The sequence below is a fragment of the Aquarana catesbeiana genome, linkage group LG07 (assembly GCF_042186555.1).
Source record: "Aquarana catesbeiana isolate 2022-GZ linkage group LG07, ASM4218655v1, whole genome shotgun sequence".
NCBI classification, from domain to species: Eukaryota; Metazoa; Chordata; class Amphibia; order Anura; family Ranidae; genus Aquarana; species Aquarana catesbeiana.
The window spans coordinates 342239971-342258833 of NC_133330.1; the positions used below are offsets into that span (position 1 = coordinate 342239971).

The 18863-nt window shown below is 46.5% G+C and overlaps 1 protein-coding gene across 1 annotated transcript in view; it reads right to left on the bottom strand.

Annotated features, from left to right (window-relative positions):
- Positions 1-18863, bottom strand: part of LOC141103888 (vitamin D3 hydroxylase-associated protein-like) — a 33590-nt gene that overhangs the window by 4184 nt on the left and 10543 nt on the right. The window contains exons 7-13 of the mRNA XM_073593948.1: positions 12303-12427; positions 8296-8421; positions 6447-6544; positions 6235-6334; positions 6079-6122; positions 1348-1387; positions 658-766 (exon numbers count right to left, since the gene is read on the bottom strand). Of these exons, the coding sequence (XP_073450049.1) occupies positions 658-766; positions 1348-1387; positions 6079-6122; positions 6235-6334; positions 6447-6544; positions 8296-8421; positions 12303-12427 (642 nt within the window). The remainder of the gene's footprint in view (positions 1-657; positions 767-1347; positions 1388-6078; positions 6123-6234; positions 6335-6446; positions 6545-8295; positions 8422-12302; positions 12428-18863) is intronic.

Here is an 18863-nt window from a genome sequence, read left to right on the forward strand (position 1 = left end):
AGGTCTGTGCATGCGCAGGACTTTCTCCACCCCCCCATAGCCAGGGTCTGTGCATGGGTGGGACCTTCCTCACCCCATGACTAGGGGGAGTTTATGCGTTGACGGGACCTTCCTCGCCTTATGGCGGGGGTCTGTGCACGGGTGGGACCTTCCTCATCTCCCATTTCCATAGTAAACCCCAGACAAGGACAAACTGTATAAAATTCTACTTCTTCACACCTCTGTGGTGCCCTGTCCTGCAGTGCTCTGGCCCCTCCTCTGTGGTACCTCAGTCCTTCCTCTGTGGTCTCCCAGGCCCCCCTCTGCAGTCTACTGACCCCTCCTCTGTGGTGCCCTAGTTCTGCAGTACCCCAGTCCCCCTTTGCTGCCCCTCAGTGGGTCCCCTGGCTCCTTCTGTGTGGCCCTCCTGGCTGTTGCCCCTTTTAGGTGTTATGTGCAGACCTGTTCTGGTAAGTGGGTCTGTTGAAGGGTGAACACGGTGCTCCACAATGATCAGACGGACCCGGAACATGCTGGGAGCACTTCCATTCACAGGTACTGCCACTTTAAATATGAGGGTGTGCAGGGGGAAGAGCACAGCACATTATACAGCTGGTCTGGTCTGCGCCTGCACTGTACGAGGAAGGACAGCTGAGGGCGGACAGTAATGCCACATACTTGTCAACTTTCCAGGAGATCCGATGGACAAAGCCGGACTCAGCATAGGACAGATGAGAGCGTCCAACTTTTCCTTCCTCCAGAGGGAGATGAATTCCCGGCGGTACACCTGCAATACACAGCAAAAAGGGCCCACCGTGATAATAATATCCCATAATATACTAGAGATAGCCTATATTATATCCCATAATACCCAACACACAGCAAGATACCAGAGATATCCCTTAATATACTAGAGATAGCCTATATTATATCACATAATACCCAACACACAGCAAGAGGGCCCGCCCTGACACATCCCATATTATACCAGAGATATCCCATAATATACCAGAGATATCCTATATTATATCCCATAATACTCAACACACAGCAAGAGGGCCCGCCGTGACACATCCTGTAATAATATTCCATAGATATCCCATAATAATATCCCCCCTCATTACACTGAATAGCGGAGCTCCTCTCAGTGACTGTAGGGGGGGGGAAGGTCTGGGTGGCCATGTGACCTGTGCGACTCCTCCCCCCTTATTACACTGTATAGCAGAGCTCCTCGCAGTGACTGTAGGGGTATATACTGACACAGAGTTGCCCCAGGCTGGGTGGGGGATGGTGGATGTAGTATAATGGAGTCTGTGGGGTTGGAGTGGCTCTTCTCTATGAAACATATGGTAGGAATATATGACTTACCTCCACCGCTTGGTGCTGCTTCCAGAGATCCTTCACAGAACTGCAGGGAACAGAAAAATGAACTGTCAGTGTTCCCCCAGAAACCTCCCCCACATCACTATATAGAAGATACAGAACCCCCTTATACACCCCAAGTCTGGACTCTTGAAGCCCATTGAGGAACAAAGAAAGTCTTTCACTTTTGGGTTATACTGCTCCCTACAGGAGCCACCCCAGGATAACCGCTTCTACTCCCAGCATGCCTCAGTACTGGGGCCAATAACACGGAGGAGGGTACCCCTCAATGGACTCAAAGAACACAAGTCCAGGAACCCCATTCTCTTCCTCCTCCATTGAAGGACACAGGAAGTCAGAGATTGCCGAGACATCCAATGAGGGGGGACAACTGCAGACAAAACATAACTGGGAGAGTTTGGAGCTCAGAGAGTGGCCTAAAGAGCTTACACTCAAAATCTGGCAGCAGAAGAGGTCACAATGCCCACCTGGTGGACCTCAGAGGATGTGTGGCCGGAAGACTAGGGGGCGGTACCACAAATCTGAGGACATTATCCAGGGTCCTTCTACCTCTAGGAGGACCTGCTTTTCCTCACAGATTTCTTTTATGTACACCAAGACGCTGTGTCTGATGGATCCTGATTGGATGATATGTGGGATATCCAGCTTTGAATGTTGATTGGGAGACGAGGTTCCCCCACAGTACTCCTCCACCGCACACCGGACTGACCACTGCCTTATGGATCTTCCAGAATAGGGATGAGCTGAACACCCCCCTGTTCAGTTTGCACCAGAACATGCGAACAGGCAAAAAGTTCGTTCGAACACGCGAACACCGTTAAAGTCTGTGGGACACGAACATGAATAATCAAAAGTGCTAATTTTAAAGGCTTATATGCAAGTTATTGTCATAAAAAGTGTTTGGGGACGCGGGTCCTGCCCCAGGGGACATGGATCAATGCAAAAAAAAAATTTTAAAAACAGCCGTTTTTTCAGGAGCAGTGATTTTAATAATGCTTAAAGTGAAACAATAAAAGTGTAATATCCCTTTAAATTTCGTACCTGGGGGGTGTCTATAGTATGCCTGTAAAGGGGCGCATGTTTCCCGTGTTTAGAACAGTCTGACAGCAAAATGACATTTCAAAAGGAAAAAAAGTCATTTAAAAACTATTCGCGGCTTTTAATGAATTGCCGGTCCAACAATACACATAAAAGTTCATTGATAAAAAACGGCATGGGAATTCCCCACAGGGGAACCCCGAACCAAAATTAAAAAAAGACATGGGGGGTCCCCCTAAATTCCATACCAGGCCCTTCAGGTCTGGTATGGATTTTAAGGGTAACCCCACGCCAAAATGAAAAAACAAAAAAAAAAAACTGCGTGGGGTCCCCCCAAAAATCCATACCAGACCCTTATCCGAGCATGCAACCTGGTAGGCCGCAGGAAAAGATGGGGGGACAAGAGAGCGCCCCCCCCCCGAACCATACCAGGCCACATGCCCTCAACATTGGGAGGGTGCTTTGGGGTAGCCCCCCAAAACACCTTGTCCCCATGTTGATGGGGACAAGGGCCTCATCCCCACAACCCTTGCCCAGTGGTTGTCGGGGTCTGCAGGCGGGGGGCTTATCGGAATCTGCAAAAGAAAAAAAAAAAAAAAAAAAAAAAAAAAAAACGGTCCTTTTTGAAACTTTTTTTTGCATTGATCCATGTCTCCTGGGGCAGGACCCAGGTCCCCAAACACTTTTTATGACAATAACTTGCATATAAGCCTTTAAAATTAGCACTTTTGATTTCTCCCATAGACTTTTAAAGGGTGTTCCACGGCATTCGAATTTGCCGCGAACACCCCAAATTGTTCGCTGTTCGGCGAACAGCCGATGTTCGAGTCGAACTCGAAGCTCATCCCTATTTCAGAACACCAGAAGGAGGGAATTCCCTGAGGACTCGTTCACACCAGTACACAGTGTGTGGGAAACCTGCGTTCCCTTAGGCTTCATTCACATTAATGCGTCTCCAAAGACACACGATTTCCAGTTAGTCTTTGGAGCGCGATTTTGATGCGACTTTGATCCAACTTTACATTCTCTGGACCGAAGTCGTAATCAAAAGTCACCCCAAGGTAGTGTAGGCACCTCTTCAACGTCGCCATGACTTTAATTTGCACCGATTTGAATGGGCGCCTTTAAAAAGAATGGGCTGCAAACCTGTCATGCGACTTTGATGTTCAAAGTCGCATGACAAGTCACACAAGTTTGAATGGAGCCTATGAGTTTCCTGCACCATGTTCAAAACGCAATGGGTGTGCGATCTGCTGCAGGTGTCAATATATTCCTACAGACACCCCAAACACAGTGCATTTGAAGTACCATGCGGCTCGGTGCAGTGCGTTTTTGAACAGTAGTGCATATTCTGCTTTTTGTGCGATTTCAGCCCATTCAAATGAATAGGGTCTCAAGGAGTCAGACAGGAATGTGGACCTCAGGCTCTCCTGGGCGAATTGGGGTGCGACTCCAGAGCAGGATTTTCCGGCCACCAAGCTATGGCCATCATGGTCTTCATTGCAAGAAGAACTAGACTGACTTGTCCCATGATGTGAGGATGTTACGTTGTGAAGCTTCCAGTGATGGTTGAAGTTTCTCCTGAGGAAGGGAATCTCCAACTGGAGCAGTGTCCAGGATCAGATTCCAAGATTTCGAGCGATGAGCCAGTTCCAGCGGGGACTTTTGAGGGTTCAGGATCCAACTGGACCTCCACAAGATCTGGACTGTCAGGGTCGTGTTGTCCACCAACCATTGCCTCAGCTGGAGATGTCCTGTGTGAGAAGTTAGACAAGCACAGGGGCCAAAACCTCGCTAAACACCTGAGGGGCAGAGGACGGGGGCCACACACACTGGGAGTGCACAACCAAGCAAAGGAATGGCTGAATCAGGAAAATCCTCGATGTCCACAGAGGTCAGAAAGTCTCCCTAAAAGGAGAAAGCAGACAGGCGGGTGGATTTTATGTGGAATTTCTTGACCTGAAGGAAGATATTAAAAGGTCTTTGAGATCCAAGATGGCAGCAGATGTCGTCTTTTGGGTTGGGGACTGATCAGGTTGGCTTGGAACCTCTGAAACCGTTTTGCCACAGGGACCGGGACAACACCAGCCCCTTCCATGGCTACAATGAGATCCGCTAATCTGTGCAGTGACAGGCAGGCAGGGGGTCAGGAAACTGGGAGGGGACTGGGAGCAACTCTGGAAATGACCTCCTGAACCCACCAACTAAGATGCTGTCCAGGTCTCCACAAAGGCGCCCCCTCATCCTGGAGAGGATTTATCTGAAGGTTTGGGGGACTTGGAAGCGCAGAATCTGTGGGCAGACTGGGTGCCAGACTCGGCTTTGGAGGTTGAGGCCACAAAATAATCACAGGGACTCTTCTTTGCCTCAGTCAAGGGGTGAGTTCACCCAGACTGACCCCCCTAGTCCAGGAGCATGTGGAGAACTTCCTGCATGCAGACTCCACCGACCAAAACTTCAGCCGAGAGGTCCTCCGCCTGTATACAGACAGGAGACTCAGGCAACAGATGAGGCCAGAGACCCATCCACACCGTGCTTCAGAGCTGAAGGCCCTCTATGACCAAGAGATAAACTACCGTGGTGCTTAGATCCCTTCCACTGGTCTTAGACCAGTCAACTGGAGTTTGACAGACTAAGGTGTTGACCAGAAGAGGTTACAACGCAAACCAGAACTGCATTTTGAAAAGGGCCTCCAGCAGCTTGTTAGAGAGGTCCTTCCATATACTGTAGGTGCATCCTCCATGGGGATCGGGAACACTTTGCTAAGATGGGATACTGCTGGATCCACAACAGGGAGAAAGCCCCTTCCTAATGAAGGACTCCTCAATGTACAAGGGTTACAAGCACAGCACACCATCCATATATACTATATACAGAGTGTCCGAGCACAGCGGGTATATCATCTGTACACTGCTGGACCCCTGAAAAACCACCCAGAAAAGTGGACAACAGCCCCCCCATTATCAGTACACCCCCGGAACCCCATTTTCAGTGATCAGTACATCCCTATATCCCCATTATCAGTGATCCTACACCCCCAGAACCCCATTATCAGTGATCAATACACCCCTGTATCCCCATTATCAGTGATCAGTACACCCCCAGAACACCATTATCAGTAATCAGTACACCCCCCCAGTACCCACATTATCAGAGACCAGTACACCCACCTGTACCACACCATTGATGAGTACACCCCCTGTACCCCATTTTCAGTTATCAGTACACCCCCTGTACTCCCATTATCAGCGATTGGTACCCCCCCCCCCCCACCGGAACCCCATTATGATTGATTAGTACATCCCCCTGGAACCCCATTTTCATTGATCAGTACACCCCCCTGTATCCCCATTATCAGAGATCAGTATACACCCTGTACCCCATTATTAGTGATCAGTAGACCCCCCCGGAACCCCATTATTAGTGATCAGCTGACCCCCTGTATCCCGTCATCAGTATTCAGTACATCCCCTGTACCCCCATTATCAGAGATCAGTACACCCCCTGTACCCCATTATCAATGATCAGTAGACCCCCCCACCCCCCACGGAATCCCATTATCAATGATCAGCTCGCCCCCTGTATCGCATTATCAGTATTCAGTACATCCCCTGTACCCCCCATTGTCAGTGATCAGTACACCGCCTGTACCCCAATATTCCCCTGTAGAGAACTGACCTGACACCTCGTATGCTCTGCAGACTTTTTGCCATTCGGGGAAACTAGACAGATGGAGATCAGAGAGATGATTGGTTGGCATAATTCCCAGAGACACCCAGACAATACAAAACACTCTGTATACCGTAGTGCTGTACACCAACCACTCGGACTCACAAATGGTCTGATGAGAATTGAGAGTACGCTCTTCAGCCAAGACGGGATTGCATAGGATGTAACCTGAGTCTTAAGATTGGGGTCAACCAGATTTCCTTTACTGAGAATGAGAAGAGGATGAGGTCACTCACAATGATGATGTCACTCATCTGTCACATATACACACTGATGATGTCACTACAGTACGGGAAGGATACATCTGCTATACATACAAGTTCTCCAGGAAGGTGGCTCCTCCGTCTGCCAGTATCCCCTTTATCACCAGATCATAAAAGGCTCTTTCCATGGAGGGAGGGGTGAGCGGTACCAGCTGAAAGAAAACATTGGTAATGTTAAGGCCACATGGAGCCCGCAAACACTAGACTCCGCCCCTAACGAAACATTATGAGAACATAAGCATGTCACCAAAAAAACTCGTCTGAAGTGAGAACAATTCGGTCGGTCCATACAATCATACATACATGAGTGTTACATACTCACCGTCTATTTCTCCGAGCCCATTGAGGGATACAGTATTTCAGATACAAAATCGGGTTTATACTGCCACCTACAGGAGGACTGGACATGCCTCAGTTTTCTGGTAAAGCAATACTAAGAGCATTTCTTGGAGGCCATGGAGGAATGTATCCCTCAATGGCTGCCAAGAAATAGAATTTACAGGAAGTACAATAACCCCATTTTCTTCTCCATTGAGGGGCCACAGGAACACAGAGTCAGGACAACAGAGCGGTGGGCAACACAGAAGGAAAAAAACACACACACTAAAATGGGTCTCACTAAGTGGACTGTAGGCAGGGGCGGATCCAGGGGGGGGGGGGGGGCAACGGGGCAATTGCCCCCTCCGAGAAATGCAGGTGACTGAGAGCAGGGTGTGTGAGAGAGCCGCCGGGCGGCTCCGTGACTGAGAGAGCCGCCGGGCGGCTCGGTGACAAAGGGAGCCGCTGGGCGGCTCGGTGACTGGGGGAGCCGCTGGGCGGCTCCGTGACTAAGAGAGCCGCTGGGCGGCTCGGTGACTGAAGGAGCCGCTGGGCGGCTCGGTGAATGAGGGAGTAAGTGAGGGAGCCGCCGGGCGGCTCCATAGGCGAGGGAGAGCCGCCGCTCAATGTGTTTGTGGGCGGGCTGCTGCCTGCTGACCAATCAGGGAGCCGGTGGGCGGGGGAGCAGAGAGATGACATCATCTCTCGGCGCCCGCCCTGCATCCCTGCAGTTCAACTTCCCCCCCCTCCATGCAGGCAGCTGCGGCAGCAGAGAGATTACATCATCTCTCTGCTGCCTGTCTCTGGGACACAAGAGACCACCTTAGCAGGTGGCAAGTGACAGGCGACGTGGCAAGTGACAATCCGCAACATGTGGCAGGCTACGTGGCAAGTGACATGGCAAGTGACAATCCGCAACGTGGCAAGTGAAAATCTGCATCTGGTGACAGGCGACGTGGCAAGTGACAATCCGCAATGTGGCAGGCGACGTGGCAAGTGACAATCTGCATCTGGTGACAGGCGACGTGGCAAGTGACAATCCGCAACGTGGCAGGCGACGTGGCAAGTGACAATCTGCATCTAGTGACAGGTGACGTGGCAAGTGACACACTCGGGGCTCCCACTGATTCTGCATTATGGCGAGTTAAACTATTTAATTTTTTATAACAATGTAATTATGGTAATAATGCGCTTCAATCATCCTGACACCATAACAACCATGGTGCCGTGATGATTGAAGCGCCAACACCAGCCATTTCCCCGATAAATGTACCCCAAAAAAATATATTTTCTGGCAGTGCCCCTCCCGAGACTAGACTCTGGATCCGCCCCTGACTGTAGGAAGGGCCCCGGGATCAGTAGGAAGGTCCCCAGTCGAAGGTTTCCCTTATGCCTCTGACACTCATCATTCGATGTGTCCAGTACTGGTTGAAAACGAGTAGAATTGTTCATATTACTGATTTCATAACTTTCTGCTACTGGAGACAGAACACCCCAAAGGCTCCGCCCACACATGCCCCCGATCAGCCGCCAGCACCTCCCCCTTCAGCTTGATCCAGGTGGGGGCGCTCTCGGTTGGACCCACCTGATGTCCGGCTCCCTCCAGGAGCTCCTTTGTCTGCAGCACGGCCCGTCTCATGGATGGAGTCGCCATGGTGCTGTCGTCATCCTCGTAGTACCCGATACGAAGGGGCTGCGTGCCAGAGTACACCTGAAAAAAAAAAAATAAATAAATAAAATGACACCCGGAGTGACCAGAAATACCAAGAGATGGTGGCAACAAGCACACCGCATGGTAGTGACACTTGGCACTGCCCTGAAGGGGGCGCCTCAAAAACAGCCAACGCTCAGCGACTCCCATCCTCTCCTGTGGCTGTAGTATTACCCATAACTAGGGTTGCACCAATACCGTTTTTTTTTTTTTTTTTTTAAATCGGCGAGTACCAATACTTTGCGGTGCAATTTGTGTAAATACAAAAAATAAAAAATTGGCGCAAATCACACTGCAAAGAGTCGCATGCAAATTCCCCCCGCTGCTCCTGTATATGTATAGAAAGTAGAGCTGCACAATTAATCGTCAAGAATCGTTATCGCGATCTTGACTAAAGCGTTTCACAATTCTTTCTATGCAAAGAATTCTCTTTACTCTTCTGAAGCCCTCAAAAGAAAGGAAGAGAAAAACCGGGCAGTCTGCCAAGAAACAAAACATTCTTTATCAGTTGAACTTAAGTATAAACAATGTAACAATTTGTCAATGGAATAGACTTCCTGTATAAGTGAAAAAAGTTTAAACCACTTAAACACTAAACCCTTTTTCTGACATTTGTTGGTTTCAAGTTAAAATCATTTTTTTTTTTTTTTTGCTAGAAAATTACTCAGAACTCCCAAACATTTTATATAGATAGATAGAAACGAAAAGCAGGGATTGCTGCACAAATAATTTATTTCCGTAATACATTACATAGGTATCAAAGACATCGAACACCAGATGCAGCTGGCTATATATATATATATATATATATATATATATATATATATATATATAAAAAAAAAAAAAAAAAAAAAAAAAAAAAAAAGACGGGACCAATGCTTCAATGCAATTCTTCTTTACTTCAAAGTTTTCAAACAAATAATGCAGTATTGCACAGTGTTGCAGAGTATTACACAGTGTTGCAGAGTATTGACATTGAGCAGCGCTGTGGGCACTAAACATCCAGCCCACAGCGCTGCTGCCATCTCTTCCTCTCTCCCCTCGCACTGTACCGATCGGTACACAGGGGGGGGGAGGGAGGAACCGGCGTCATGACGCGACGCCGGTTTGTTTACATGTGATCACTCCGTCATTTGACAGAACGATCACGTGGTAAACGGCCAGCGATCAGCGCCTATTTACTGTGATCCGTGATGCGCCGGGTCCTCTGGACCCGGTGGTCACTGATGCGCGCCCCAGGGGGCGTGCGGGAGTAACATTCTGGAATGACGTCCCACGGACGTCCACCCAGAATAAGCCGACCGCCCTGTTGACGTCTTTCGGCTATGGCCCGGTCGGCAAGTGGTTAATGAACAATTTTTTATACAGATGACTGGAGTTGCGATGGGCTCCAATGTTGACCCGTCACGCGCACGTTTATTGATGAATGATTTTGAACACAGGTACATTTTCATCAATGAGATTTTCCAGAGGTGTTGCGCCACCTGGTGGCGCTATATAGATGATATTTTTTGCGATATGGCGGGGCAACATTGAATCCCTTAAAATGTTTGATGAAGTATTGAATGGGTTCTCCCCGGATATCCAATTCAAAATGCACATTGGTGGTGATTCTGTTCCCTTTCTGGACACAGAGATCTATTTAGATCATGGCCAGATGGAGACAGATTTGTACACTAAACCTACAGATAGGAATCAACTTCTAAAATTTTATAGATTTAAGAACATAAAGGAGGATGATAACTATCATAAGGAGTCAACTTCTTACTGCCGGTTCACACAGAGACGGCACGACTTGCAGGCCGACTCGCGGAGGCGACCTGCACACGACTTCTGTATAGAAGTCAATGCAAGTCGCCTGAAGTCGCCCCAGAAATACTACAGGAACCTTTTCCTAAGTCGGAGCGACTTGTGTCGCCTCATATTAGAATAGTTCCTTAGTGTACTGTTTGTAGGTCTTATAGCAGCACCATCTTGAATTTAAACACATGGTATGGTGTGCCCCCCAAATATGTTCTTGTATGTTGTAATAGGCCCTGACCAGGTTTTTTGGGCTGGAGCACCCCTCCCCCTCCTCATTACCTCCTATTTAGTGGCCACCAGTGTTTAGGATGTATCCCCTTCAGTTCTCCCACATAGAGGAGTTCAGCTCCCGTGGTTGAGACAACCGCTACCGACGGCTCCGGTAAGCAGCGGAGGGCGATCGCGTCCGTCTCCCTTCTGTGCCTGGAGACGAGTGAGGCTAAGATGGCGCTCACTCGTCTCCATGACACTGCTGGGCGGAAGCGACGTCAAAACGTCACTTTTGCCCACGCCTCTTAAAAAGGCATATTTTTTTCAATGTCTTTTTTTTTTAATTTTTTTTTTATTGCATTTTAGTGTAAATATATGAGATCTGAGGTCTTTTTGACCCCCCAGATCTCTTATTGAAGAGGACCTGTCGTGCTTTTTTCTATTACATGGGATGTTTACATTCCTTGTAATAGGAATAAAAGTAATACCATTTTTTTTTTATTAAACAGTGTAAAAATAAATAAAATAATGTAAAATAAATAATAAAAACAAAAAAAAAAAAAAAAAATTTAAAAAACCCCCGTCTCGAAAAGCTCGCGCGCAGAAGCGAACGCATACGTGAGTAGCACCTGCATATGAAAAGAGTGTTCAAACCACACATGTGAGGTATCGCCGCGACCGGTAGAGCGAGAACAATAATTCTAGCCCTAGACCTCCTCTGTAACGCAAAACGTGCAACCTGTAGAATTTTTTAAATGTCACCTATGGAGATTTTTGAGGGTAAAAGTTTGACGCCATTCCACAAGCAGGTGCAATTTTGAAGCGTGACATGTTGGGTATCAGTTTACTCGGCATAACATTATATTTCACAATATTTAAAAAAAATTGGGCTAATTTTACTGTTGCCTTATTTTTTTTATTCAAAAAAGTGATTTTTTTTTTTTCCAAAAAAAGTGCGCTTATAAGACTACTGTGCAAAAAAAAAAAAAAAAAAAGAGTATTGCATTGACCACCATTTTATTCTCTAGGGTGTTAGAAAAAAAACAATATATAATGTTTGGGGTTCTAAGTAATTTTCTAGCAAAAAAAAAAAAAAAAAAACTGTTTTAAACATGTAAACACCTAAAATCCAAAACGAGGCTGGTCCTTAAGTGGTTAAGAAAAGAAGGTAACCCACCTATTGACTGATATAGACACCCTAGAGAATAAAATGGTGGTTGTTGCAATATTTTATGTCACACTGTATTTGCGCAGCGGTCTTTCAAATGCAATTTTTTTGGAAAAAATTTTTTTTTTTTTTAGAATAAAATTGTGATTCTCATTTTGACCAGAATCGTGCAGCTCTAATAGAAAGATAAGGGCGCCATCTAGTGGACAGTTTATTAAAAAATGTTAGAACTCGCAGTACATATCTGGCCGAATGCTATATCTTCATTAGGTGTCCCGGTCCCGCCGATGATAGCAAATCACGGACGCTGGAGGTGCTCACATGGCTGGAGGAGACGTTCCAGGAACCCCCGTGGGTATAGGGTGGAAGTGATGTCAGCTTGGGGGCGGACCTTCTCAACATCTCCTCCAGCCCTCTGAGCACCCTCAGTGGTCGTGATTTGCTATCATCGGCGGGATCGGGGACACCTATGGAGATTTTGCACTTGTTCCAACATTATTAATAAGCTGCCCACTAGATGGCGCTTTTCTATACACACACAGGAGCGGTAGGGAAAAAAATCACATGCGATGCTTTGCGGTGCGATTTGCATTCATTTTGTATTGACGCAAATCGCACTGCAAAGTATCGGTATTGGTGCATCCCTACCCATAACATTACCCATGATGCTCTGTGTTTGCTGCCCTGTTATCGGCTCTACCTTCTCATTGAACGGGATTGGAGGGACGGTGGGGTCCAGCTGAAACATGTCGTCACACAGCAGGGCCCTCATGGCGATCACCAGACTCTCCACGTCTCGGGCGATCGGGCCCACCATTGCTGTAACTGTAAAGTGAGATGTCCGTCAGTATGAGGTCAGGTGGAGAAACAGCAAACAGTAATATCGATCGCCCTGAAATAACGGGGTTCAGGCACCTACCGCAAGCTCCATCCTTGGGGTTCATTGAGGGACACAGGAATTCAGAGACTGTCTGGTTATACTGCCCCCTATGGGAAGACTGGACACTAGCAAAACTGTGGGCCCACCCAGGATAACCTCTCAGGTTTGTAGAGTAGCCCCCCCTGGTCTTATACTGGGGCTACTATGCGAGTTTGGCTGGGCTGTGGGCCGCTCAGGCTGATTGGACGGTTCCTAATTGTTGTTCTTCCCCAAGCCTGGGCGGGTTGTGCATTTCTCACCGCCGCCTGTAGGTGTCACTCATAGCAGGGGCGTACCTACAGGGGGCGCAGAGGTCGCAGTTGAGACCCAGCCCCAAGATCCAGGCCCGTGCGGCTCCCCTGTATGCCTGCATAGGAGAGGCGGCATGTAGAGGAACTGATGCCCTCCATTTCCTCCTGCACCGGCTGAAAGCCTGCTTCTCCTCCTCTCCCTCCCAAAACATGCTTTAACTACAGATAATTGACTAGGAATATGCTTTCTCTGCAAAGAAAAGTACAGGGACCAGGCTGTAACTGCAGAGAATCTACTGAGGACATGGTTCAACTACAGATAATTTACTGGGGACAGCTGTAACTGCAGAGAATCTACTATGAACATGCTGTAACTGCAGAAAATCTGTTAGTGGCAAGCTGTAACTGCAGAGAATCTGCTGGCAACATGGTTTAACTGCAGGAAATTTACTGAAGGCATGCTATAACTGCGGAGAATCTACTGGGAACATGTTGTAACCGCAGAGAATCTACTTGGCACGTGCTGTAACTGCAGAGAATCTATTGAGGACATGCTGTAACTGCACAGACTCTACTAAGGACATGCTATAACTGTGGAGAATTTACTGGGAACATGCTTTAACTACAGATAATTTGTGAGGAATATACTTTAATTGCAAATAATCTATTGGGAACATGCTGTAACTGCAAAGATTCTGCCGGGAACATCGTTTAACTGCAGGGAATTTACTGAAGACATGCTATAACTGCGGAGAATCTACTGGAAACATGCTTTAACTACAGATAATTTATGAGGAATATACTTTAATTGCAAATAATCTACTGGGAATATGCTGTAACTGCAGAGAATCTACTGGGAACACGCTGTAACCACCGAGAATCTATTTGGCACATGCTGTAACTGCAGAGAATCTAATCGGGAATATGCTGTAACTGCAAAGAATCTATTGGGGACAGCTGTAACTGCACAGACTCTACTAAGGACATGCTGTAACTGCAGAGAATCTACTGAGAACATGGTTCAACTACAAATAATTTACTGGGGACAGCTGTAACTGCAGAGAATCTACTGTGAACATGCTGTAACTGCAGAAAATCTATTAGTGACAAGCTGTAACTGCAGACAATCTGCTGGGAACATGGTTTAACTGCAGGGAATTTACTGAAGACATGCTATAACTGCGGAGAATCTACTGGGAACATGCTTTAACTACACATAATTTATGAGGAATATACTTTCATTGCAAATAATCTACTGGGAATATGCTGTAACTGCGGAGAATCTATTTGGCACCTGCTGTAACTGCAGAGAATCTATCGGGAATATGCTGTAACTGCGGAGAATCTAATTGAGGACATGGTTCAATAATAGATAATTTATTGGGGACCGCTGTAACTGTAACAGAGATCTACTGTGAACACCAGTGGCGGAACTACCAGGGTTGCAAATTTCTGTCTGGGCCCTGGCGTTCTGCCATCATAGAGGGGGCCCGAAATGGCAGGAAGGGGGCCCCACTGCAGAACATGTGAAAGGGCCCCACGATGGGAGTAAGGGGGGCTGGGAATACTCTCCCGTACCCCCCCCCCCCACATGAAATGTTGGTCATGGAAGATGAGGGCGTCCTCTCATGGTGAGGACGATGTATCTGAAGGTTGGTGGGACTTGGAAGTCCAGGCTTTGAAGGAGAAGACCTCCTAATAGATGAACCTTCCCATGGCTGAGCGCTGGGATTTGTCTGCCAGGGAAGACGGTCCTCTTAAACCGGGGAACATCCCGAGGAGGGGGATGCAGGGCGACTTTGGGGGAGACGTTGTCCCTCCGTGGGGAATACAAAGCAACATGCGGACCCACAACCCGACACTGCAGCCAGAGAGTCCTCCTCGTGTTCATAGACAGGAGGTCCAACCTCTTACAGAACATCTGGAGATGATGAATGTAGAAAATCGAGTAATTCACTGCCGATCACATCAAAACCTTCCAATGGCCTCGGACCAATCAGTGAGGGTCTGATAGGTTATGGTCAATACTGCGCCGGGCCTGCCAGAGACAACGGTGGTCCAGGAAGGTCCTGCAGCTGCTGTGTGGGTTGGACAAGAACGTCCTCCACAAGGATGGCAGGAGACACACCAGGGGGGGGGGGGGGGGGGAGCATCCTGCAGAGAGAAGATGTCCCTCCTCCCAGGACACAGCCAGACTGAGGCATGCTGGGAGTAGGCGGGGTTATCTCGGGCTGGCCCATCACTTTCTTACTTTTCAGTGTCCAATCCTCCCGTAGGTGGCAGTATAACCCAACTGTATCTGAATATCTGTGTCTCTTAATGAACGAGAAAGAAACATGTCACCAAATATAGAGAACGTGCTTTATGTGTAAAGAATATAAAGTGGATGTGCTATAACTGCAGAGAATCTACAGGGAATATTTATTAATCTACAGGAACTGCAGAGAATCCACTGGAAACATGCTGTACCTAAAAAGAATCTACTGGGAATATGATTAAACTGCAGGGAATCTACTGTAACTGCAAAAAAAAAAAAAATCTACTGGGAACATGCTGTAACTGCAGAGATTCTACTGGGTACAGCTGTAGCTGGAGAGAGAATACAGTGAACATGATTTAATTGCAGAAAATTTACTGGGAACATGCCTTGGTGGCACAGAATTTATTGAAAACATGCTTTGACTGCAAAGAATCTACTGGAAACATGTTTCGGCTTCAAAGCATCTACTGGGAACGTGCTGCAACTGCAGAGAATTTACTGCTAATAATGGTTTACCTTGAGAGAATCTATTGGTGACATACTGTAACTGCAGAGATTCTACTGGGAACATGCTGTAACTGCAGAGATTCTACTGGGAACATGCTGTAACTGCAGAGATTCTACTGGGAACATGCTGTAACTGCAGAGATTCTACCGCAGACAGCTGTAACTGGACAGAGAATACTGTGAACATGGTTTAACTGCAGAAAATCTATTGGGGACATGCTGGAACTGCAGAGAATATACAGGGAACAAGCTTTGACTGCAAAGAATTGACTGGGAACATGCTTTAATTGCAGGGAATCTATTGGTGATATGCTGCAACTGCAAAGAATCTACTGGCAGCATGCCTTAACTGCTGAGAATTTACTGGAAATATGCTTTGACTGCAACAAATCTACTGGAAACGCACTAACTGCAGAGAATCTACTGGGAGCATGCTATGACTGCAGAGAATCTATAAGGAACAAGTTTAAAGTGCAGAGATTCTACTGGGAACATGCTTTGGCTTCAAAGAATCTACTGGAAACATGCTGTAACTGCAGAGAATGTACTGGTAATATTGTTTACCTCGTGAGAATCTATTGGTGACATACTGTAACTGCAGAGAATTTACTGTGAAAATTGTTTAACTGCAGAGCATCTACAAGGAACATGCTGTAACTGCAGAGAATACATTAGAGACATGTTGTAACTACAATAGAATATTAAATATATAGAGAATATGATGAGGGCATGCTTTAACTGTAGATAATTTAATGCAAAGAATTTTACTGCAAAGAATCTACTGTGAACTTGGTTAAACTTCAGAGATGTTATTGGGGACAGCTTAACTGCAGAGATTCTACTGGGAACATGCTGTAACTGAAGAGAGTTCATTGGGGACAGTTGTAATTGTGGGAAATCTACTAGGGACATGCTGTAACTGCAGAGAATCTCATGGGAACACGCTTTAACGGCAAATAATGCATTAAGGACATGCTGCAACTGCAGAGAATCTACTAGAAACATGCTATAACTTCAGGGAATCTACTGGTAACATGGTTTAACTGCAGAAAATCTATTGGCGACATGCTTGTAACCATAGACAATCTATGGGAAACATGCTTTAACAGCACATAGTATATAAAGGAAATGCTGTAACTACAGAGAATCTACTGGGAAAGTGCTGTAACTACAGAGAATCTACTGCGAACATGCTGTAACTACAGAGAATCTACTGCGAACATGCTGTAACTGCAGATAATGTAGTAACATGATTTACCTTGAGAGAATCTATTGGGGAAATACTGTAACTGCTGAGAATCTACTGAGGACATGCTGTAACTGTAAAGAACCTATCGGGGACATCTGTAACTGGAGAGATAATACTGTGAACATGGTGAAACTGCAGATAATCTAATAGAGACATGCTGTAACTGCAGAGAATTGATTGGAAACATGCTTTAACTGCAGAAAAATATGTAGGGAACATGCTGTAACCGCAGAGAATCTACTGTGAACATGCCTTAACTGCTGAGAATTTACCAGGAACATGCTTTGACTGCAACAGATCTACTGGAAACACACTTTAACTGCAGGGAATCTACTGTGAACATGCTGTAACTGCAGAGAATCTATAAGGAATGTGGATTAACTGCAGGGAACATACTGGGGACATGCTTTGGCTTCAAATAATCTACTGGGAACAAGGTTGAGTGTTATTAGTGGGGTACCCCGAGGTTCAGTGCTCGGACCCTTACTTTGTAATATATATATATATAAATGATATTGGGTCTGGTATTTCAGTCTTTGAAGATGACACCGAGCTATGTAGTGGAATAACGTCCTTATAAGATGTCTCCAACTTACAAGCCGACCTCAATGCTCTGTCTGATTGGGCGTCTATGTGGCAGATGAGGTTTATTGATGATAAATGTAAAGTTTTGCATTTTTGGGGGCTAAGAATATTCATCATACATACTAGGGGGAGAACAACTTGGGGGATCAATGGTGGAGAAGGATCTGGGGGTTCTATTAGACCACAAGCTTAATAATAACATGCAATGCCAAGCTGCGGTTTCTTTCTTGTATAAGAGAGGGATGGAGTCCAGAGACGTCATCTGTACAAATCATTAGTAAGACCTCATCTGGAATGTGAAGTTCAGTTTTGGGCTCCAGTTCTCAGAAAGGATATCAGGGAACTGGAGAAAGTGCAGAGAAGAGCAACCAAACTGATAAGAGGCATGGAGGAGATCAGCTATGAGGAAAGATTAGAGGAACTGAATTTATTCTCTCCTGAGAAGAGGAGATTAAGGGGGGATATGATCTCCATGTATAAATACATAAGGGGGGGGGATATGATCTCCATGTATAAATACATAAGGGGGGGGGATATGATCTCCATGTATAAATACATAAGGGGGGATATGATCTCCATGTATAAATACATAAGGGGGATATGATCTCCATGTATAAATACATAAGGGGGGATATGATCTCCATGTATAAATACATAAGGGGGGGGGATATGATCTCCATGTATAAATACATAAGGGGGGGGGATATGATCTCCATGTATAAATACATAAGGGGGATATGATCTCCATGTATAAATACATAAGGGGGGGATATGATCTCCATGTATAAATACATAAGGGGGGGATATGATCTCCATGTATAAATACATAAGGGGGGGATATGATCTCCATGTATAAATACATAAGGGGGGGATATGATCTCCATGTATAAATACATAAGGGGGGGAGGAATATGATCTCCATGTATAAATACATAAGGGGGGATATGATCTCCATGTATAAATACATAAGGGGTCCATACAGTGAATTTGGTGTTGAGTGATTCACTTTAAGGTCATCACAGAGGACAAGGGGGGCACTTTACATCTAGAGGAAAAGAGATTTAATCTCCAAATACAGAAAGGTTTCTTCACAGTAAGAGCTGTGAAAATGTGGAATAGACTCCCTCCAGAGGTGGATCTGGTCAGCTCAGTAGATTACTATAAGAAAGTCCTGGATTCTTTTCTTAGGGCACTGTCACACTGAGGTGCTGGTACCGTAGTTTTAGTGGCGCTTTTAACTCCCACTAGTGGCCGAAAAAGGGTTTAAAGCGCCTGAAAAGCGCCGGCCATTGATTTCAGTGTTAGGGACGGTTGTAGAGCGCCAATCACAGCGCTCCCGCACCGCCCCAAGGATGCTCCTTGCAGGACTTTTTTCCTGTCCCGCCAGCGCCCCGCCCGGGGTGATCGCCCTCCTTGTCCCACATTGGGGGCCCCAGAAGAGGCAGTTTTCAGGCGCCTGTAAAACGTCTCGGTGGGAAAGAATCCTAAAT